Source organism: Cornus florida, unplaced genomic scaffold, assembly GCF_030987335.1.
Source record: "Cornus florida cultivar Cherokee Brave unplaced genomic scaffold, ASM3098733v1 CherokeeBrave_3.0.0_Hap2_Chr02, whole genome shotgun sequence".
NCBI classification, from domain to species: domain Eukaryota; kingdom Viridiplantae; phylum Streptophyta; class Magnoliopsida; order Cornales; family Cornaceae; genus Cornus; species Cornus florida.
In genome coordinates this window covers 76,094,908-76,119,657 of record NW_026775572.1, presented here as the reverse complement: position 1 = coordinate 76,119,657, position 24,750 = coordinate 76,094,908, and the positions used below count along the sequence as shown (strand labels likewise).

Here is a 24,750-nt window from a genome sequence, read left to right as displayed (position 1 = left end):
TGCAGTATTTGCTTTCAATTCAAATTTTAAGCATGACTTGTGTATTTGAGAGATTGTCTATGATTGGTCCATAACTAACTATGATTTTGATCTTTTGAGGACTATATTGCTTAAAATTTAAAAATTGATTGACTTGAGAACCCAATACTCCTTGTATGCCTTGTGGATGCCATTTAGGAGTAATTTTTTTGAAAGATTGATATCTTGTTTGCACTTGTGGTCCACATCATCCTAATTTTGTGATTGTTTTGAGATTCTACACTAGCACAGGCGCACACTAGCATTCATTTGTGGGGTACATGCTTTGTCGATTATTGAATTGGTTGTATCCCAATTGGGCTAGTAGTGCATTGAAAGCTTTCATCTTGATAAAAGTGGATAACAAACCTTCATTGAGTAGTCAGGACTCTAGCCTCATCAAGCACTGAATTTCTAGCGCCGAAAGGTAGAGGGCCCAAACTCTAGGTTAATAATTGTTTATTCCAAAAAAAAAAAAAAAAAAAAAAAAAAAAAAAAAAAAAAATTGCAAAAGTAATAAAAAGTGAGGACTTCTCCCAAAAGGTGAGAAGTGGGAAATGATTAGATGGAGGTTGTTTTGATTTGTAACCTAGTTGATTTGAGCTTGTAAGTCCGTAGGGGTGTTTGAACACCTAATGCCTTAAAGTCGTCCAGTTTGGGAGTCATTGACCTAACGCTCGACCTCATGGATCGCTAGAAAGCTTAATAGATCAACACTTTGCACTATGCTTCCATCTTTGATCCGTAGGATTAAAAAAAAAAAAAAAAAATTCGAGTGAAAAGAATAAGCTCACCTAGATCAATAAAACTTTAATAAAAGGTCCACTCTTTGTCATGATGGTCGAGACTAGATTTGTATGCTAGTTTGAGGGTAAGGATGTGATCATTTCTTTAGTTGGATTAGATAAAAACATATTTGATACCGGTCCACTCCAAAAGGATTCTAGTGTTGCTTTAATTTACATGATCATTTTCTTGATGTGTGGAGGACCATACTTGTTTACTTGATGTTGAGATTTTGGGAGATTGCTTGGAAATGTTTGAAAAATTGCATACTTGAGGTAGTTTTCTCCCAATGCTTCTTTGCGATATTGGTGCCTCTTTTGTGAGAATGAGTTTAATGTTTGTGGGTATCATTTTTGGAAACTCTTACGAGACTTCACTCATCCACTAGGGGTAACCTAGAGGTTTAAAAGGCTTGTTGCATCTGCTAAATGCAATCGTGTTCCCTACGAAAGTGGCGTTATCCATTTATTGCTTTCTAGTTCATAGTTGTATAGTTGTTCATTTCATTCCTTTACTGTATAGTTCATTGCTAGGGACTAGCAATATTTAAGTTTGGGGGTATGATGAGCACTGAAAAGTGCGCATTTAAACCCCTTTAGCTTAGGTATTTTATGACCTTTATCTTACTTTCCTTTTTTAGACTAATTTCATGTTATTGTCCTTTTTAGGTGCTTATCCCCAAAATAAGCTAATTCAGCTAAATAAGAGCTTAAAAGAAGCTAACTCAAGCTGGATAGAATAAATGAGCAAAGTGGAAGCAGAATGAAGTAAAGTGTGGAAATCAACAGGTTCGATTGATCTCAAGAATACTTCAATCGATCGAAAGTTCATCAATCTAGACTTTCCAAGATGGATCCAAGCCCTGTTGTCCTTATCCAAAAATCCCACAAAGTTCGATCGATCCAACAATTCTCAAACCGATCAAAAAGATTCCATTTTATCCTGTTGTACCACCCTACCTACCACTTTTGTCTTTTTCTCCAAAATATCTCAGATCTGTCCTTATCCAAAAAGGTGCCGCCATGGGAGGATCGATCCAGCCAAAGTTTGATAGATATCAGCCATGTTCGATCGATCACAGCACAGGCTCGATCGATCGAACCCTCTCACATGCGAATTAAATTATTTTCTAGCTCATTAAAAGTTGTCTCATTGTGCAATCATTAGAGGAGCCCTTGTGTATGAGCCTAGACCATTGGGTATGACATTTGAGCTACCTATATAAGGAATATGAGCCACTTTTACATAGAGTCTTGGATATGCCTTTTAGAGTAGAGATATATAATTCTTAGAGAGGAAGAAAAGAGAAGAGGAGGCTAGAGACACATTCTTGAGAGGTTTTCCATCTTCCTCAAGAAGAAGAGCACTTCTACCATGGAGATAGCCCTTAAGGGTTGGAGGACACCATTCATGAGTGGCTAGACATTCTCTTGGGGCTAGAGTTAGCCCTAAGCATGCTTTCTTTACCTTGATTTATGTATTTTTGAGGGGATTTACATAGATCTTGTTTATTTAATGATTTGTGTGGTTTAATTCTTCCAATTGATCATTTTATTCTTTTCATATGTCTATGTATGATAGAATAGATGTTTATGTGTTTATCTCTATCTCTTGTGTTGTTGATATATGTCTATGTGTGTTGATGCTATAAATCTAGAGATTGTCAAGACATAGTGCTTAATAGAATACTCTTATGGTTTATTTGATGATTCATACTCATTTCTTGATGGATTGTGCCTCTCCCTTAGTTTAATTTCCATGTCATTAGTTTAGATGTAGTGTAGTTACCTTTGTTGTTAAATGGGAGGACAATCTATGCTTATTGTTTGATATTCCATACTTATGAATGCAAGTAGTATATTTCTCTAATTTTGTGATGTGTTTAGATTGTGAGCTTAAAGAAGGATTAATAACTTAGTTTGATGTATTGTGCTATTCATTATGTTGTTTAGACAATATATACTTAATTAGTCATCCATGCTTGTTAAAACAACCACACACACTCACTATTATTGCAACATATGTTTTGCCCCTCATTAATTGTGAATTGAGTGTATAGAAAGGTGATGCTTAGTGGTGATCTCTAAATCCCAAGACCTCTCTCTCTTGTTTTCTCTATCCTTTAATTACTTGTTTTACATTGAACTTGCGTAATCTTAATTATAGTTTAATCAACCGAACAATCTACCTTTGATCACTCGACCTACTAACCCTAAGCATTGTCTCCATTACTAGTAGCCCTTTAATCCCTTGGGACGATCTCTACTCACTCTTGCTATGTTAGTAGTAGTAGTAGTAGTAGTGATTTTTATAAATTTAAACTTGACCCAAAAGGCTTTTTTTGAACCTACATTCACTACATTAGTTTGGCATATAAGAACGGCCACCGTCATTTTCCACCTTGGAAAGCTCCAAAAGAACATCTTCCTCCATTCTCTAGCACTCAATCGGTCCCATCTTTAGTCTCTCCCCCCACTCTTGAGCTTAAAACTCTTTTTTCCAATCTTAAGTATGCCTTTTTGGGCCCAAAAGAGACTCTTCTGGTCATCATTTCTTGAAGCCTTGAAGAAGACCAAGAGAATGATCTCTTAAATATGCTTAAAGAAAATAAGGAAGCTATTGGATGGAGTGTGGCGGATCTAAAAGGAATTGACCCTTCTATTTGCATGCATCGCATTCTTATGGAAGATGATGCAAAACCTTTTAAGGATGCCCAAAGGAGATTGAATCCAAACATGAAAGAGCTAGTTAAGAAGGAAGTTGTTAAGCTTTTACATGCCGGTATAATTTATCCAATCTCTGATAGCAAATGGGTGAGTCCAACTCAAGTAGTTCCTAAGAAATCGGGGATTACGGTGGTTAAAAATTTGAAAGGTGAAGTAATTTCTAAGCGTACCGCCAATTCATAGCGTGTATGCATTGATTAACGCAAATTAAATGCCGTCACTAGAAAAGATCACTTCCCTTTGCCATTTATTGATCAAATCCTAAAGGGATTGGCTGGGTAACAATGTTATTGGTTTCTTGATGGCTATTCGGGCTACAATTATGTAGCCCTGGACCCTTTAGACCAAGAGAAAACCACCTTTACTTGACCTTTTCGCACATTTAGATATAGACGGATGCCTTTTGGTTTGTGCAATGCTCCCGCCACATTCCAAAGGTGTATAATGTTAATTTCTTGTACATGGTGGTAGAGTATTTAGAGGTCTTTATGGATGATTTTTCCATCTTTGGGTCTTCATTTGATATATGCCTTAAAAATCCATCTTTGGTGCTTAAAAGATGTCGTGAAATAAACCTTGTTCTTAGTTGGGAAAAGAGCCATTTCATAGTTCAAGAAGGTATTGTTTTGGGTTATGTTATCTCAAAAAGGGGTATCGAGGTGGATAAAGCCAAAGTTGAGCTCATTTCTGAATTGCCTCCACCTTCTACGATGAGAAAAGTTTGTTCATTTCTAGGTCATGTCGGCTTCTATCGCCGTTTCATCAAAGGCTTTAGCAAAATTGCTAGACCCTTGTGCAATCTTCTTGCCAAAGAGACTCCTTTTGTCTTTGATCAAGCATGCCTTGATGCTCTCCATACACTTCGTGATTTATTATCATCTGTTCCTATTATGCAACCTCCCAATTAGTCATTACCATTTGAAATCATGTGTGATGCCTCTGATTATGCCATGGGAGCAGTTTTGGGACATAGGGTAGGAAAACTCCCTTGCGCCATATACTATGCAAGCAAGACTTTCTCGAGAGCTCAATTGAATTACTCCACTACCGAGAAAGAATTACTAGCCGTAGTGTATTCTCTTGATAAATTTCGGTCCTATCTCTTAGGGTCTAAAGTCATTGTCTATTCTGATCATACCGCTTTGAGGCATCTTTTGGCAAGGAAAGAAAGAAAGCCTCGTTTGATAAGATGGATTTTGCTTTTTCAGGAATTTGATTTTGAAATCAAAGATAAGAAAGGCACCGAAAATGTGGTTATCGATCATCTTTCAAGGTTAGTGGTAGAATCTTCCCCGAACCCACCAATTCGTGATTCATTTCTGGATGAACAACTCTTCCAAATCTCTAATGGGCAAATGCCTTGGTTTACCGACATTGTGAACTTTCTTGCAATTGGCAAACTTCCACCTAATTGGTCAAAACAAGCAAAGAAGCGTTTCTTTGCTAACATCCGGAATTACTATTAGGAAGATCCTGTTTTGTTTTGATATTGTCCGGATCAAATAGTGAGAAGATGCATCCCGGAAAGCGAAATTCCAACTGTCTTTGTGTTTTGCCATACCCTTGTATACGGTGGGCATTTTAGTGCAAAGAAGACCGCCTTGAAGGTTCTTCAAAGTGGGCTATTTTGTCCACCATCCATAGAGATGCCTACAATTTTTGTAAGGAGTGTGAGAGATGTCAAAAAATGGGATCAATGTCGAGAAGAGACATGATGCCCTTGACAAATATTTTTGTTGTTGAGATCTTTGATATTTGGGGGATTGATTTTATAGGTCCTTTTCCTATGTCTTATGGATTTCAATACATTTTACTTGCTGTTGACTATGTTTCTAAATGGGTGGAGTCTTGTGTTACCAAAACCAATGACCACTCCGTGGTTGTTCAATTCATTAAATCCAATATTTTCAATCGTTTTGGTATGCCAAGAGCCATGATTAGTGATGGAGCAAAGCATTTTTACAATCAATTCTTAAGGAAATTATTTCTTAAGTACTCCGTTACTTAAAAAGTCACCACCCCTTACCATCTCAAACAAGTGGGCAAGTAAAAGATTCAAATCGGGAAATTAAACATATTCTTGAAAAAACGGTAAACATAACCCGGAAGGATTAGTCACGCAAATTGAATGATACTTTGTGGGCTTATTGAACGACATATAAGACTCCCATTGGCATGTCTCCTTATAGACTTGTATATGGAAAGCCTTGCCATCTTCCGGTTGAGCTAGAACATAAGGCTATGTGGGCGGTTAAAAAGGTCAATCTTGACTTTGATAAAGCCGGGGAGAATCGATTACTTCAATTGAATGGGTTGGAAAAATTGAGACATAATGCTTATGACAATGCCAAACTCTACAAAGAGCGAACTAAAGCTTTTCATGACAAATACATTGTGAAGAAATCTTTTGAACCCAGTCAAAAATCATGGCTCTTCAACTCTAGATTAAAACTCTTTCCCAGGAAGTTTTGAACCAAATGGGAAGGCCCATATGAGATCATCTCTGTTGCGCCCCATGGGGCGGTTGAAATTCAAAGCTTAAAAGATGGAACTACATTCAAAGTGAATGGACAAAGGTTGAAACCCTACATTCAGGGTCAAGTCTTTCAAATACATACGGAAGCTGCCTTCTTGGTGGATCCTATCTATGAAGAGATATAGTGATGCATTCAATGTTATTAAGGGGAGTTCAATATGTTTCCCCTTTGGTACCATTCATTCTCTGTGTCTTTATCATTAGCAACCTGCTTAGATTGTTGTGCAATGAAAAATGCATGAATTTTTGTCTGTTCGATCGATCACAAAAGAAGTTCAATCGATCGAGCATCATCTCTACATACTCTAACCTCTCAGCTCCATCGTGCGAAAATCTCTGCATATTTCAGGTCTCTGTGTATCATACAAACTTTTTCCCTGATCGATCTGAGTATTCCCAGATCGATCTAGCTTTCCTTCAGATCAATCTATGTTTCATACTTAGAAAAATTTTCAATTTCTGTATAAATTATCTTTCTGTGTATCGTTCGAAGCTTTATGCAGGTTTTCAGGCCTTAGATCTATCGAAGTGAGATCAATCATTCTGTGATCAATCATTCAAATATATATATATATATATATATATATATATATATATATATATAGGGGCAATCTTTCAACGTGGCATTCTGTCTTGCTAGAGATGTTAAACTTAACAATCACTGTGCATATTTATTGCATTTTGTTTCATTGTACGTACCTTCATAAAAATAAAAATAAAAAAAGAAAAAAAAAAAAGAAAAGAAAAGAAAATCCAAATTACAAAAATTTATTTTACCATTGTGCCCTTATATGTAGTCATGCATACTTTATGCTTTAGTTAGGGCTTGATCTCATACTTCTCTTTCATCTTGTGTTATATTGCCTTAGAATGTATGATTTGATTATTCTTATCCCATTTGATATTTGATGTGAGTTTGCTAGTGTGGTTATTCAAATAGGTTGTCGATTCCAAGTTTGGGGGTGCACTCTTTCCCAATAGATCACTACCGGGCTTCATGTCTTTTCATCCACGGTATACTCTTTATATTTTGTTCTTTCCATTGTTCTCATTGCACATTGAGGATAATGTGCGGTTTTAGTTTGTGGGTAGGGTGGCTTTGTTCCATTCTATTTAAGTTGAGCTTTAAATGCATGATTAAGATTTGAGATTGATGTTAGTTATGATTTTGATCTTTTGAGGACCATGATACTAAAAATTTAAAAATTGCTTGACTTGAGAATCCAATACTCCTTGTATGCGTTGTGGATGCCATTTAGGAATAAATTTTTCGAAAAATTGATATCATGCTTGCACTTGTGATCCGCATCATCCTAATTTTGTGATTGTTTTAAGATTCACTCTAGGATTCTACACTAGCACAGACGCACACTAGCATTCATTTGTGGGGTACATGCTTTGTTGATTATTGAATTGGTTATATCCCAATTGAGCTAATAGTGCATTGAAAGCTTTTATTCTTGATAAAGGTGGATAACAAACCCCTTTCATTAAGTAGCCGGGGTTCTAACCTCATTAAGTACTGAATTTCTCATGCCAAAAGGTGGAGGGCTCAAACTTTAGGTTAATAACATAATAAAAAATAAAAATAAATAAAAAAAAATTGTAGCAAAAGCAAATAAAAAAGTAAGGACTTCTCCCAAAAGGTGAGAAGTGGTAAATGATTAGATGGAGGTTGTTTTGATTTGTAACCTAGTCGATTTGAGCTTGTAAGTCCTTAGGGGTGTTTAAACACCTAATGCCCTAAAGCCGTTCGATTTGTGAGTCATTGACCTAACGCTCAACCTCATGGATTGCTAGAAAGCTTAATAGATCAACACTTTGCACTATGCTTCCATCTTTGATCCTTGGGATTAGAAGAAGGGAAAAAAAAAAAAATCGAGTGAAAAGAATAAGCACACCTAGATGAATAAAGCTTTAATAAAAGGTCAATTCTTTGTTTTGATGATAGGTACTAGATTTGTGTGCTAGTTTGAAGGTAAGGATGTGATCATTTCTTTAGTTGGCTTAAATAGCAACATATTTGATGCCGATTCACTCAAAAAGAATTCTAGAGTTGTTTTGATTTGCATGATCATTTTCTTGATGTGTGGAGGACCATACTTGCTTGCTTGATGTTGAGATTTTGAGAGATTGCTTGGAAATGGTTGAAAAATTGCATACTTGAGGTAGTTTTCTCCCAATGCTTGTTTGGAATATTGGTGCCTCTTTTGTGAGAATGAGCTTAATGTTTACGGGTATCATTTTTAGAAACCTTCACGAGACTTCACTCGTCCACTAGGGGTAACCTAGGGGTTTAAAAGGCTTGTTGCATATGCTAAATGCAATCGTGTTCCCTACGAAAGTGGCGTTATCCATTTATTATTTTCTAGTTTATAATTGTATAGTTGTTTATTTCATTTCTTTACCTCGTAGTTCATTGCTAGGGACTAGCAATATTTTAGTTTGGTGGTGTGATAAGCGCTGAAAATGTGCATTTAAATCCCTTAAGCTTGATCATTTTATGGCCTTATCCTATCTTATTTTTCCGTTTTAGTCTAATTTCATGTTATTTCCCTTTTCAGGCACTTATCCTCAAAATAAGTCAACTCAGTTGAATTAGAGCACAAAAGATGCAATATCAAGTTTAGTGGAAAAAAGGAGTAAAGTAGAAGCAAAGAGGTGGAAAATAGCAATCTTTGATCGATCAGACCAAGTTCAGATCGATCTCACAATGATCTTTCCAACCATGTCAAGATGGATCGAACCTCTTGCCCTTATCCTCAGGAAAATTCCATCTTCGATCGATCCAACATTACTTCGATCGATCGGACTTCTTTGATCTTATCCCCACCTAGCACTTTTGTCCTTTTCCCAAAATATCTCATAAATAAGATTTGTCATTATTCCGAAAAGGCGCCGCCATGGTTCGATCGATTTAACCACCCTTGTGATCAATCGAACCTCCTCAAGTGCAAGAAAAACAGAGTTCCAGCCAATTAAAATTAAGGTGTGTTCATGGTGCAATCATTTGGAGGTCCTAGTGCACGAGGTCTAACCATTGGGTGTGACACTTGAGTTACCTATATAAGGATTTTGGGTCATTTTATATATATACAATCTTATATGAAGGAACCATATACACAAGAGATGTTGGAGGAGTCTAGAGACTAGAGAGACACACACCATTTAGGAGATCTTGCACTCATCTTAGGTTTCCATTAAGGAGAAGAAGATTATTCCTACCATGGAGATGGCTCTTGAGGGTTGGATGACTACATCAATGAGTGGCTAAACCATTCTCTTCGGGCTAGAGATAGCCCTAAGCATGCCTCCTAGACTTTGATGTTTTGTATTTTGAGGGGATTTGTGTTGTAATTCTTGTCTTGACATTTGATTTATATATGAATCTTGTTTCTACAATGATTTGCGTGGTTTAATAATTCCAATTGATCATTTCATTCTATTCATATATCTATGTATGATAGAATAGATATTCATGTGTTTATCTCTAGGTTTTGTGATATTGATACATGTCTATGTGTGTTAATGCTATGAATCTAGTAATGATCAAGGAATGGTGCTCTAATAGAATAGCCTTGTGGTTTGTTTGATGGTTTATACTTATTTCTTGATGAATTGTGCCTCTTCCTTAGCTCAATTAGTTTAATTTTCATGTCCCTAGCTTAGTTATAGTGTAGTTGCCTTACTTTCTTAGATGGGAAGACAATCCATACTTGTTGTTTGATGTTCCATACTTATGAATGCAAGTAGTATATTTTTCTAATTTGATGATGTGTATTGATTGTGGACTTAAAAGAATGAATAATGGCTTAACTTGATATGTTGTGCTATTTACTAGTTTGGCTTGACAATGTATACTTATTTAGTCATCCATGCTTGTTGATTCAATCAATGACACACACTAGTATTGCAACATATAACCCCCCTCATTCATTACACATTGAGTGTCTAGGAATGTGATATTTGGTGGTGACATCAAAGTCACAAGACCCCTCTCTTATATTCTCTACATTTTACTCTACTTCAATTACTTTACCTTGCATCTAATTGACATTTTAATTAATGAACCAAACAAAACATCTTTGATCATTCAACCTCCTAATCCAACATTGATTTCCAAGCTAAATACATTCCATTTCCCTTAGGATGATCCCTACTCACCTTACCTATATTTGTAGTCAGAAGTGATAGTGACATTCTATAAATTTAAACTTGGCCACACTACACCTCTTTTTGTAGCTAGTGGTAAGACACGCGCCAATAGCCACACTATAATGAGCTATTATAGGCTTGTTCAATTCACTTTTCTGAAAACAGTTTTGAAACACTAAAAAAAAAATATGTAATTTTTAAGAGAGATAGGTGAGACAAAAAAAATATATTTAATAAATACAAATTATTAATTATAGAGAAAACAGTTATTATAGACTAGTGCAATGGATGGTTTGGGAGACCATTTTTCTTGTCATTCAATTTGTTTGCTATTCACTAATATCTATTTTTTCCAATATTCAAATAAAAAGAATAAAACAGGTAAAAAAACATATATTAAATTGATAAGTTAATGCATACGTTATACCTTTTATTATTATTATTATTATTATTATTATATATATATATATTTTCATGGCTTAGAACTTCCACAATGCTATGTTGTGGACCTTGTGGTCTTGGTTAAAAACACAATCTTCAACTAGAAAAACAATGGTAACCATGAAAACTTGAGGGTGCTCTAGTGTACGTACCATTATGGAAGCATCATACAGAAATGGAGGCAACAATGTACTCATGAAACAAGCCGGCGTAGTAGCAAGTCCCATGTCAAACGCCAAACAACCGGCACGAGCAAGTCCGGCGAACACCGCCACGCTCAACGATGCTCCGGAGATTCGAGGGTCACGTCCGAGAGAAACCTTAACTTCTTCTTCCTTCTCCAAGCCACTGATAACCCACTCACCAAAGCTCTCGGCAATGGCTTCCACGGCCGGTGGTGTGAGGTCCACCGTCCGGCCTCTCTCTCCCTCCACCGCCACCCCTCGAACGTCCGACCCGTTTTGCAGCCTCCTTATCTTGTCCATCTCTTCATCCATCACTACTTCATTGTACTTCGCAGTCCTAGAAGATTTTACAGGAGCTATAAGCTGAGTTAGAGGCAATGAAAATGGAAAATGGAGATTGGCATGAAATGGTTTAGTTGTTGGTGATGACGGGAAGCTCGTATTCCGGGCACCGGTTTGTAGAGGTAGTGATGGTGTTGAAGTGGAAGCCATTGATTCTGGTGAAGTTGTCACTTGCACTCCCTGTGGTATGCTTAGAGAGAGAGAGAGGCTTAAGGACAAAATGAATTTAAGTTGGAGAAGATAAGATGAGCCCAATAAATTATAACCCTACAATTCAATATCTGTCCGGGAACGGAATATGCCATAACAATCTTCTAAAAGACTAGATATTTTTCATTTTTTGTGTATGGTATACATCTCTTCTCGATGTTCTTATTTGTTGTTTATTTCATCAGCTTTATAAATAGAAACGTTATATTCTTTTCAAGTAAAAAAGAACGGTGGCCCAGTATCTCCCCTCTCTAGCTAAAAAAGGAAAGGACAAAAGTTATTATTATTATTTTTTTTTTGTGGTGTGTGGGCCTCATTAACAATGTATTTGGTTGAACGAAATCGGTGTTGAAATTTAATTCAATTTCGTGAAATTGAAATTCAGCAAATGAAATATACTCTTTAGCTTGAATCAACTTTGAAATTCACTCGAAATCGAATTGAAATTAGAGGAGGTACACATATATATATATACACAGACACACAGACACACACATATATATATATACACACACACAACTATACAAACATAGACACGCAATGGTGCCAGACCATATGTAATAGTTTCTCTACATAGATCGGCATCTACAAAGCATAATCTAACAAAACAACAGTATGCAATGTCATTGGACAAATACCAAACAAAACCACTATAATATAAGATATGGGCCCAAAGACCATGCAACCATAAAAGCATTCTACGTCCAAGCCCAAACTAAAAACCGTAGTCAATTGGTCAGTTATAAATGCAGGCCACAAATAGCGACTTAAATCTGGACCAAACTTAACATCACCCCATTTAATATACCCACCATTTACCAACAGGCCAGTAGCCTAGTAGTACAAGGCTCTTACTTTCCAAAGGGAGGTTAGGGGTTCGAACCTCAGTAGAGGCAGTATGTGTGAGTCCTAATTAGGAAAAAAAAAATTAAAATAAAATATACTCACCATATCAATCAAGTACTTGACATTATGTTTATCTATAAACTGTGGGCCCAACATTCTAGAAACAACAGTCTTTGCGTTTTTCCTACACATCAACAAAGGAAGCTTTGACCTGGGAGCCAAAAGCAGACCTCACATTGCACAATGTGAGAAACGAGGAGGGCCTTGGGGAGTGCAAAGACCAAACGTCGGGAAAGGACTAAACGTCGGTGAACCACCATCATTGTGAGCCTTATTTGTAACAACAAATAACCACCAAGAACAAAGAGCAGCAGAAAACCCATGCACCGTATGTTTTCGAGCCTGACAAATCTTTCTGGTGACACCCAATTACCATGACTCATAGTCAATAGCGGCCAGAGGAGAGGCATCGTTGATCGGGGCAAGAGAGAGGAGCATCAAAGCTACTGCAAGAACTCGTCCAACTCGCAAAAGCTTGAAACGCGTTGCTTGTGGACGTGAGAGAAACGTCGGCACCAAAAATAAAGAAAACGAAGCACTAAAAGAAATGAAAAATCAATTCCCAAATATCGTACCCGCCAACAGACAAACACTTGCAACAACCAACCATAGCCCAGATGCCGATGCCATGGCCACAGACAAAAACTCGGCGCATACAAACGACTAACCAGAAAAAGTGAGAACTAAAATAGTAACCAATAACACCAACCCAATACCTGGATAAAAAGGAAAAAATAGTGGAGATTGGCCAATAAGCCATCCACCATTCAATACGCTTGATCTAACAACCCACAAGACCCAAAAGTCCATCGGATCCGATCGCCCACATGAACGTTTTCCTAAATTGAGTAGGGAATCCATCCCATAGAAACACACCAACTTAGAGAAATCCAACTCTGATGAATAGAGCACCTCTACTCAGAGAGGAACGCAGAAATTCCGATGAACGGAGAGGGTCTGAATGGTGTCACTAGAGAGGAAAAAGAAAGAATTCAGTCAAACAGTGAAACTTCTTGCTTCCTTTAATAATAAAATTGAACTCACCTGCTAGTGCCAGCCATCCAACAACATTAGAATTGTTAGTAAATTTACTTCTTTGCCATAAATAATTTATACATTTTTATAGATATTTGTTTTGAAATCAAAAAAACTTAATGGGTGCATTCCGTTGCACAGAACTGGAATTGAATTGGACTTCCAATTTTATGTAATTGAAATTCCACAAACTTAATTACAAATACACCATTCGGACCAATTTTAGAATTCATGTAGAACCTAGCAACATTTCCAATTCTTTTGTTCAGCTTAAAAATTCATTCGAAATTGATACTTAGAAAACAATTATATTTTATTTAAATAAATACATAAATATTTACATATATTTAATTAACAATTGTTACATATGAGTTTATTATTTATTTTACGTAGTAGTATTTTTTTCCTTAATAGAAAAAATTCAGTAAAATTACAACCAGCTGTTACAATCATTCATTGTAAAACATATTCCAACATTATTCATTTTTTTTGTTGGGAATGCATTGTCATAAAGTTAATTATTTGATTCATATAATTTTAACAAATTATAGGGGTAATAACAAAAATCTTTGCCTCATTTAGTGTTTTAGCACAAATTTTGAAGCTTTTTTAATATTAAGAATTTTAACACTATTTCTAGGAGGAATTTGCCGAAATTCTAGTGAGATGTCTCTTGGAACTATATAGGCATTATAAATACTTGTAGGAGAATTGATTTTGGGGCAACTAAGGGTGGAGAGGTATTTATAAAAGAAGAGAGGAGTGGATCGAAGAAGACCAAATTGCCCCTAATGAAGGCCAAACACTCCCCCTCCCCCACCCCACCCCCCCAAAACTAGAAAGAAGTGTGGCCTCGTGGGGGTATGGGGCTACTTCCTTTAAGGCTTATATTTTGGTGTCCCCCAACACCCCAACCATAAAATAGGCTAAATTTGGCTTGTCCTCATGGGGTGTGTGAGGATGACTCCAAAATAGGCTAAATTTGGCTTGTCCTCATGGGGGCTGTGATGACGTTGTCAAATTCTGATTCGTCTTAACCAATTTTAACTATCCTTCAAAATGTTAATTTTTTGGTCAACATTGTTTATGTGGCACCACTGTGGAGCCAAATTGACATTTCGTGTCAATTTTGACTAGTGTTGGCTTTTCAAAGCTAATTTTGACCCATTTGACTAATTTTAACTCATTGACTTTTTGTTAATAATTAGTATTTTGAACCATTTTCACCTAGTTTTTGACTTTTCAAAAGACAACTTTGACAGTAGTACATTTGTCCTACATAAATGGCTCATATGTCACTGCCAAGGCAAGTCCATCCAATCATCAAAAATTCAACTATCAAATCCTTGTGATCTAAATAAATTGACATTTCGTGTCAATTTTGACTAGTGTCGGCTTTTCAGAGCCAATTTTGACCTATTTGACCGATTTTAACCGATTAAGTTGACTTTTTGCTAAACTTTTACTGTGTGTCACTATAATTAGTATTTTGAACCATCTAAACCTAGTTTTTAACTTTTCAAAATACAACTTTAACAGTAGTACGTACATTTGTCTTGCCTAAATGGCTCATATGTCACTGCCCGAGCAAGTCCATCCGATCGTAAAAAATTCAATTATCAAATCCTTGTGATCTATGACATATCTTAGAGTTCTTAGGTGTTTGAAACACCGTGGTGTAGCCCGATCAACTATTAGACGGTCACATGTTCCTAAAATGATTGTTTTACCCATATGGTGGTAAAATTGGGCCTCGACCATTTATTAGACACGATGATAGATCAATTCCACGTCTCTCAGACATTTTAAGAAGAATGGCTAGGTCTGATCCCTGATCCAAAAGTCAAATATTTGTTATACAAAACTATAGTTTTGCCACTAGGCTCAATTTTTACCCCAGATGCATAATCTTTGGTTCTTACAGTGAATTTTTGTAATAACCCAGTCATTTTCCTTCCTTTCTTTTTTCTCATTTTTACGGATTTTCATTTTTCGTTGATTTTCTTTTTCGAGTTCAGGTTTGATTTCCTTCAGTTCGTGTTGAGTGCTCAAAAATAGTTTCTGATACTACCCTTTCTTGGTGTTATAATGTCCTTATGAGGACCGTGTCATCTTCTTTCTTTTTCGGCGGTTTTCCTTTTCGCATAACCTTAGGGTTTTAGAGACCCGAGATAAGGTTTTGAGTTTGGTTTCATGTTCGGAGTTGATTTTCGGCTTCACGTGCTTCTTTTCCATTTGGTTTCCTTGAAATGCGTACCTTTACTTTTGTAAGAAAGCTTGCTGGTTGTTTCCTTTTCCTGTAGGGGCGTGTATGCAAAATTTCTTCAGAAACATTTTCTTTTCCTGGGGTGTTTTCCATAAATATCTTTTGAAGATATTTTTGTTTTGGGGGTTTTTAAGAAAGTATCTTTTGAAAGATATTTTCATTTAGGTCATCTGCGCAGTTATCCTTTTGTGTAGGGGCCTTTGTGCAATTAACAAAAATTAATTGCAAGGTATCTCTTTTGGGCTTGGATCCTCGTATCAAATTCATTTTCATATTTTATCGAGTCACGTACTCTTCGAAATGCCTTATGAACTTTTCACTCAGTGTTAGGGTTTTTGATCTCGATTGTCACTAAACTTGCTCAGGGCATATCTTTCTGCACAAAACTTGATTTTTTACGCTGTTTCTTTCATTGTTCATTTTTTGTCATGACGATACTTTTTTGTTCACGGTGTTTTTCCGTTTGAGCGCGTCTGTGTAGTTTTTACTTTCCGGGGCAGCGCGGGGCCTGTTCGAGGCACTTTTTGGAAATTCTATAAATAAGGGGTAGGAGAGAGAAATATCAGATTTCTCCCCTCTCTTCCCATGGCTGTCGTCCTCCCCTTTCTTCTCCCTTCTTTTTTCTTTCTTCCATTTGATCTCCTTTTTCTTGGATTCTTCCTTTGCCGATGAAGGCTTTATTGTCGGCCTTAGCGAGGCATTAAATTCAATCCGATTGGAATCTGGTTTTGGCCATTTTGTAGTTTGGTATTTAGCTCGGGTTTGGAATTTGGTGTTGCGGCAAGAGGACTTTTGGTTCTCCTCGTTGTCCCCGCATAACCCCGAAGTTTTGTCGCTTTTGGAAAGGTTCCGTTTCGATGTCATTTGAGATTTCATCTCAAATTGAGGTAGGGGGTTGTTGTATGTTTATATTCTTAGTGTTTTGGTGTTTTAAGGGCTTAATATATATTGTTTACGTGCTTTTTAAATCATAGTCTTGTATGTAGATAGAAAATCTTTGAATTAATTTAGGGTTTAATGATTTAAAAGCATGTTTAGTGTATATCTTGTTGAATTGTAGCTTACATATATATTGTATAGCTTGTTTCATGATTTAAAGCATGCCTGGCTTATATATATATTGTGTAGAGATATCATGATAATTAGTAACTTGTTGAATTATAGCTTATGTATTATATAGCTTGTTTATTAATTCAAAGCATTTGGAACATGTATATCTTGATATATGAAAATTGTTTCATTTACTAGGATGCTTGATTTTAGAGATTTTTCATGTTGAGATGACAGACTCTTATAGAATAAAACATTTAATTACCTTGTGAGATTGTTACTAACTTCTTGTAAAATTAGTACTTGTAGCTTCCTATGATGGTATCGAATAGTCAGTTTTTGAGATAATGCAAAATTACCATTTAACCCTTATGCTCAGTTTTGGGGGTTCGCTGACCTCCAAAGTGTGATGGTGAAGTCGTATTTAAGCTCTGATGATTTGATTGTGAGAAATTGAAAAATCAAGAGATTTTTACTATTTCTAGTAATTTTGGAGATTGGGTTCCTATGGTTGCTTTATATGCGCATCTTTATGTGGATTCATAAGTTTTAGGATATTTTAAATGTCATAGTGAAGTGCGAGCATTGATCAAACATCTATATTTTCCAAAGTGGTACTCAGAGATATCAATTTCCTACTGATTAAATATAAATAGGGGTGGGGCAAAAATGGAATGTCTACAGTGATCAAAATTTGATTGATATTCTTACAATGCCTTTAGATGATTCTGTGAGATATAAATTCTATACTTGGCAAATTTTAATGTCAAAACAAGTTCGATCAAGTTGTAATTTCAAGTTACCATATCAAGATTGAGATTGGCTGCGGAATTGGAAGGTTGTTCAAAGATGGTATACTGAGATTATCAAGAAAGGAAAGAACGACACTTTAGGAAGAAATATAAAAAGGTTAAGACACGTTCCGTACTTGGTATATTTTCAGATTTTACCAAAACATTGTTTTCAAACCTTCAAAGCCTTAGAATTCAAGTATGGAAAACTTAAACCGATTCAAGCTTTTTGGAACCAGTTTAAAACCTTCAACTTTGGCTTTGAATTTTCAATGTCATTCTTGAACCGGTTCAGCCTTTCTTGAACCGGTTCAAGGGCCTTCTACAGTTTAGGTAACTTTTGAATCTTATCCTGATTTCTTTCCTAGTTGGTTTAGAATTATACCAAAAGTCCTATGCACGAAATTTCCTTTATTTTATGAAGGATTAGGTCTTTGGAAATTCTATATAAACCATGATAGTCATCTAGGTTTAGTACGACTTTTGCACTACAACTTTATTATTCATAAAAGCCTTAGGAAGATTATCTTTACAAAAAATCCAAGTTGATTTCTCTATCAGTCTTTCTAGAACATACACATAAATATAGAGTGAGTTTAGAATTTTATTCAAATCCTGATCGTGATCAAAGTCTTGCATCTACAATGATAAAAGAAAAGCAGATCTATTTTTACATCGAATTCAGATATTGAAGAATAAAGGTAAAAGTGACCACATTTTGAAAAGGTCAAAGCATTTGAGGAGTGTTCGAGGAGTGTTGTTTGATCTACCTGCAACCCTTCTACAAAGATCAAGAATAAGCCTAAGGTCAAGTTCTATTGGATGGGACGTCGCATAGCCAGAGGATTGTCAGCTATTGGTGTTTGGTAGAATGATAAGGTGTGAGCTTGAGTCAAAGTTTAGTTTATTTTGTTTCATACATAGTGGATCGGTTTACTTTTGACTGCACAGTCTATGAAGTTTTTCCCACACAAACAATTGGTCTATTTTACCAATTAGGGTTTCCTCGCTAAAAATCCTAGTGTCATCTCTAACTCTTACTTTGCTTTATTTTATCTTGAATGTGATTAATTATTTTATTGTTAAAATAAGTAAAGATTAGAAAGACACAGATCGACCTGTTTCTAAAAATACAAAACTTTATAAATATTCCGCTGCGTATGACTCATAAGTTGGTATCAGAGCCAATCTCTACACATTGAGTTAATCCTTGTGGAAAGTTTTAATCAATTTCAAAAATTGTTTTCATTATGTCTTATGTGTTGAAAGACGGTGGTTATAATCAATGTCCTTTATTTGAAAGAAATAATTATAATTCTTGGAAATCAAAGATGAGAACTTATTTGCAAAATTTAGGAGATAAAACTTAGGCTATTATTGAATCTAGTTATACACCAAACTGAGGATGGAAAGTAATTAAGGTTTTAAAAGATGTCTTTGCTTTTATTGCTGTTGAAACTGAGCATAATGATGCTAATGGAAAAGCTTTATATGCAATTATTAATTCTGTTGTTCCATCTAAATATGTTAGAATTTCTGATTCTAAAACTATTAAAGACGCTTGAGATATTTTGTAGATTGCTCATCAAGGAACTTCAAAAGTGAAGTTGTCCAAAATTTTGTTGTTTTCTAATAACTTTGGGAACATCGTGATGAAAGAAGATGAATCCTTTTTTGATTTTTATTCTAATCTTCTTGAAATTATTTCTGAACTGCGTTACTTAGGCAAAAGGGCTAGTGATAAGATAATTTGTGAGAAAATCTTAAGGTCTTTACCTAAAAGATTTCAAATAAAAGTAAAAATTTCATTGAACATTGGGATTTGTCTATCTCTAAAGTAGATGAAGTTGTAGGTTCATTGAAAAATTTTGAGATGCAGAATTTTGATTCAAATCATAAGGAGAAGAATCTTGCTTTAAAATCAGCACAGGTTGAGAATTCTGTCAATAACAACTCTGATGATGATTTTGCTTTTCTATCAAGGCAATTCAATCAGATATTGCAAAGACAATAGAGGAGAAGGAATGGCAATATGCCAATCCTCAAAATTTTGACAAGTTGTCGAAATTTAGATTTAATGAAAAAAAACTAGAAGAGTCAAAAGAAATTGAATTTATTTACTGGAATTATGGTTGCAAAGGTCATGCATCTAATATTTATCCTAGTCCTAAGAAAGATCAAAAGGATAAGAACAAAGAAAAAACAATGAAAGTTTCTATTTCTGAAAATTCTGCTTCTAATGATAATGATTCTCCTCATGATGATTGCATGATGATTTTTCTGATGTCGCTTTTCTTGAAAAAGGTCCTCATGTTGTTACTTTATCTGACTCTGATATTTCAGATAATGAAAACAGTGAAGTTCTCGATGAACAGGTTCAAGAAGTAGAAAGGATGACAAAAGATTAAAGAAGATGGTCGAAGAAACCATTAAAGTCAAACAGGCTATCAATAAGTTAGCAAAGGAGCTTATCCAAGCTAAAGGGGAGAATGAAGATCTAAGAAAATAGATTGATGAAGGAAAAATAAAAGCTTTTGAAAGCGATTCAATCATCATTGAGCTTAACAGGAAGATCATCATTCTTGAAAATAAGGTAAGTAGTGCTTACTCCTTGAAAGAATAACTTGGTTTGAAAATTGATTTTTTTGAACTTGAATTGAAATCTACACAAGATAGATTGAAAGGTTTTACAATGGGTGAAGACAGTTTGAATAAATTAATCAACATGCGTAAGGATGTGAATGATAAAACTGGGTTAGGATTTGTTAAAGGCTTATCTAGTAGTCAAGGTAAAACAATTTTTGTTAAACCTGTTGATTATCGTATGGCTGGTCAATGTTTGCCTGATACATTGCATTCTGATATGTCATATGTACATAAACTGTTGCATTGCACTTTTTGTGGTAAGAATGGACATGAATATCACTCATGTTTTCATAGGAAAAAGAAAGATTTTTCTAAAATTCATTCTCATGATACTCATGCTACAAAAAGGTGCACTCTAAGAAGAAAAATAATTTTTTGTCACCTAAGATTTATAAAGCTAAAATTTTGCTTGAAAAAGAGGTAAAATATGATAGAAAATTTCAAGAAGTAAGAGTGAAAATTGTGTGGATCAAAAAAACTGATTTGATCAATTATGTTCCTGTTGAGTCTGTGGAACTAGTTTCCAAAAGGATTTTACCTTCAAACTGGGTCATAGATATTTAGTGATCATGGTTTGTGCTTAAATGAAAATTCTGTTGCCATTGGATCATTTGTTGGGGTTTGGTTAAGGTGTTGAGTTTTTTTTTTATCATATTTTTCATGATACACATGTGAAAATTCTTTCTATGAATTTATGATCTATCTTTGAATGCAAATCGAGACATATGATAATTTGATAAAAATAGATTATTGACTTGTAATCTATACAATGAAAGAAAATTTGCATTGATTGGGAGATTTTTAGATTTGAGTCTCTTAAGTTCATAGTTTTTGTGCACTAGTCCTTCTCTGAAAAAATTTGATTGAAAATCTTTGAATTGTTGACTACGGTTTATTGATTACAAAAGTTATAAAGGTTTTTGTCTGAAGAAAAAATGGGAGCTTGAAAAAAAATTGATAAAAATATTCAGCATAAAAAGAAAAAGAAAATTTTTGAAAATTATTGAATTCTTTGTTAAGGAAAAGGCTACCTATTGAGTTTAGGTCGAAAGCTCCCGTTAGACTTTGAAGAGGAGCTAATTGAGTAAAAAGAAAGGTGGAGATAAGTTGAATTGGGGAATTGCTGTCTACTCTTTAGAGTAAAAGCTACCTTAATTAGAAAAATTGCTCGAAAATAATTTTATTTTGATGTTTTTCGATCCATATGGTTTAGACAATGATTTGTTGAAATTCGATTGAAATTGATGAGATTGGATTTCACACACACACACATGAACTTACTAGATTAATTTCTAAATTTTTTTGCAAACTTTGCAAGTTAGATTTTATGTTGTGATTGCATTATTAGATTTGAAATTATTTGAAAAATCTATGGAGTCAAAAATTTGTACTCTTAGATAATCAGAAAAATTATCTGAAAAGTTTTGAATCATGTGTTTATTGGAAGAATTAAATGATCAGTGATTTGTTGCTTTTAAAATAAAATAAAAAAATTTGAAAATTTTGAAAAACTTAAAAAGATTTTTGATTTTTAGTTTTTAGATTTTTTTTGTGTTTATTTTAATCACTGAGAGTTTTTGAAAATTTTTGAAAAAGAAGAGAAAATTTTTCCTCAAAATGTCACTAAGGAATTCAAGACTGCAAGTCTTGAACCGATTCCAAAAGTGGTAGGCCGTTTCAAGAATTCCATTGGTTCAACCAAAATAGATTGTCAGTCTTGAACCGGTTCTACTTTGGCTGAACCAGTTCAGGACTACACATGGGGGCTTTTAAGGCTGCTTGTTGGCTCATTGCTTGACATTCCTTGCTTTCTCTCTCTTGTTGCGATTTTTACCCCCCCTTCTCCCTCACAACTCACAACTATCAAATAGTTATATATACATCATATATATATATATTTCTCATCATGAATTGTTCATTATTTATATCATATAATTGTTCATCACATGAAAATCCTTGAGGATTGAAGAAAAATATTTGGAATTATGAAAATTGATATTGAACTTTAGGTTTGAATTGAAATTGGAGTGTGGGATTTGAAACTAAGAGGATTGGTTAATCTTTTAGGTTATTGAAGATATTTGAAGCTTCAAAATTGTAATTGGGATTGCAATATACGTTGTTGGTGATTTTATGGAGGACTAAAGATTGAAATCAAGCATTCTCTATAACACCTTTGAGGTTTCACACCAAGTGTTTAACAAAATTCCCGAAAAAGTTTCAAAGCTTAAAATCAAAAAAATTTGTGAATTAAATGGCTCTGAAAATCTCTAAAGAAGCTAAAGGCAAAGGAGTTACAATTCCAAAGCCTCCCAAGAGAGCAAGAACCGACATAGTCATCCGAGAACCCCAAGAGAGCAAGAACCGACACATCTTCCACTCCTATGTTAATGAGGATGATGGTGGAGATTATTGATGTCCTTCTGACATTATTGTTGGAGACTTCATACTTTTGTTAACATAGTCATTATTTTTGGATATTATATTTTGACTGAATGACATGTTTAACAGATTTAATCTGTTTTTCTTTATTTTCTCTACTCTGACATTATAATCTTTGTCAATTTGTTTCAAAAAAGGGGAGAACAATATTATCTTATGGGGGAGATTATTTGATATTTACTTAAGGGGGAGTTTTAAAAATAAAAATAAAAATAAAAATTATTAAACTTCACTTGTAGTTTTGCTTGATATTGTGTAGGAAATTAGGTCAAATCGTTTATCCAAGAAGAGAAGAGAACAAAGAAGAAATTTTTGAAATTCCGTGTTGTCGTTTGAACAAAATTGTAATTTACTTTTCTGCTTGGTAGATTATTTCATTGTTTTTAGGATTTTGTCACGAAATTGCCAAAGAGGGAGATTGTGAGATATAAATTCTGTAATTGGCAAATTTCGGTGTTAAAACAAGTTCGATCGAGTTGTAATTTCAAGTTACCATATCAAGATCGAGAACGGCTGCGGAATTGGAAGGTTGTTCAAAGATGGTATACTGAGATCATCAAGAAAGGAAAGAACAATACTTTATGAAGAAATCTAAAAAGGTTAGGACACGTTCCATACTTGGTATATTTCTAGATATTACCAAAACAGTGTTTTCAAACCTTTAGAACCATAGGTTTCAAGTCTGACAAACTTGAACCGGTTCCAGCTTTTTGGAACTGGTTCAAGACCTTTAACTTTGGCTTCAAATTTTCACTGCCATTCTTGAACCGGTTCAAGTGTCTTCTATAGTTTAGGTAACTTTTGAATCAGATCCTGATTTCTTTCGTAGTTGGTTTAGAATTATACCGAAAGTCCTATGCATGAAATTTCCTTTATTTTATGAAGGCTTAGGTCTTTGAAAATTCTATATAAATCCTGATAGTCATCTAGGTTTAGTACGACTTTTGTTCTACAACTTCATTATTCGTAAAAAGCCTTAGGAAGATTATTTTTGTGGAAAATCCAAATTGATTTCTCTATCAGTCTTTAAAAAACAATAGGAAAATTCCTGACAATATAATTTGATCTCTGACCTCATCAAAGGTTTTGGTTTGAAAAGAGGTGCTCCTTCTAGGGCTCTCAAGGTTAACTTGCAAAAGGCTTATGACTTTGTAGATTGGGGCTTTCTTAATAGCATGCTTCAGTCTTATGGCTTTGGTACCATGTGGTCTCAGTAGGTGATGGAATATATGTCTTTTCCAAGGTTTTATATTCTGTTTAATGGCACACATGCTCAATTCTTTGCTTCTTCTTCTAGGGGGATCAAACAAGGATGGCCTTTGTCTCCTTTGTTGCTTTCCTTTTTATTTATTTATTTTATTTTATTTAGTTGACACTCACATACGCATGCCTCTGAGACTTGAACTTCTAACCCCTTTTGAAAAGTAAAGATTTGACACCATTAGGCCACTGGCATGTTGGTCTTCGTTGTTTTCCTTAGTTACTGAATTCTTCTCCATTCTAGCCAACAGTAGATTAATGAAGGTGTTTTAAATGTGTCAAATATTGTGATTTGAAGTTATCCCATGTCTTTTATGAAGATGATTTGTTTATTGTGGTGAAAGCTGATGTTTTAAACTTTTTTTAATCTTCTACTGGTTTGAAAGTCAATATTAACAAGAGCTCTATCATGTTCTCAAAGTCTGTCAGAAGAAGAAGTATCTCTCAAATTATGGACTTCAGAGTGGCTGAATTCCCTATCCTTTATTAGGTGTCCCCTTATCGGATAAGAATCTCAAGGTTTCTAATTTTAGACCTCTAACTGATAAAGTGTGTGTCAAAATTGAGCTGTTGGAATTCTTTAAACTTATCTCTAGAAGCTAGAAAGATGGCTCAACTCAGTTAGAAGAAAGTTACCTTGCCTTTTGGTGAAGGAAGTTTTGATTTGCTAAAGTTTTTATTGCGTTAATTTCACTAATGTTATGTTTAGGAGCACCAAATCGGTGCATTGGGTTTAGGATTAGAGAAAATTTAGTATAAATTTTGAACTAAATTTCCTCCGATTCCAAATCCAAGGCGCCGATTCAGTGCCGCCAAACATAGCATAAATGTTAGGGGAGATTAGTGTATTTTATCCTTTCAAGTATTGTGGAACTATGCTAGATGTATAAGAATCATCATTTTGTTACTGAATATATCATAGAGGTTCGTACAAAACCAACACATAAGCATCAAC

At 34.8% G+C, this 24,750-nt stretch overlaps 1 protein-coding gene across 2 annotated transcripts in view; it reads right to left on the bottom strand.

Moving 5' to 3' along the window:
• The window catches only part of LOC132295337 (uncharacterized), a 37,189-nt gene extending 25,724 nt beyond the window's left edge, over positions 1-11,465 (bottom strand). Inside the window, exon 1 of one of the 2 annotated variants that reach the window (XM_059793563.1) lies at positions 10,815-11,465. In XM_059793563.1, the coding sequence (XP_059649546.1) occupies positions 10,815-11,339 (525 nt within the window). In that variant the 5' untranslated portion in view covers positions 11,340-11,465. The remainder of the gene's footprint in view (positions 1-10,814) is intronic. The other variant, XM_059793562.1, reaches the window with a different exon arrangement.
• Positions 11,466-24,750: the final 13,285 nt, after the last annotated feature.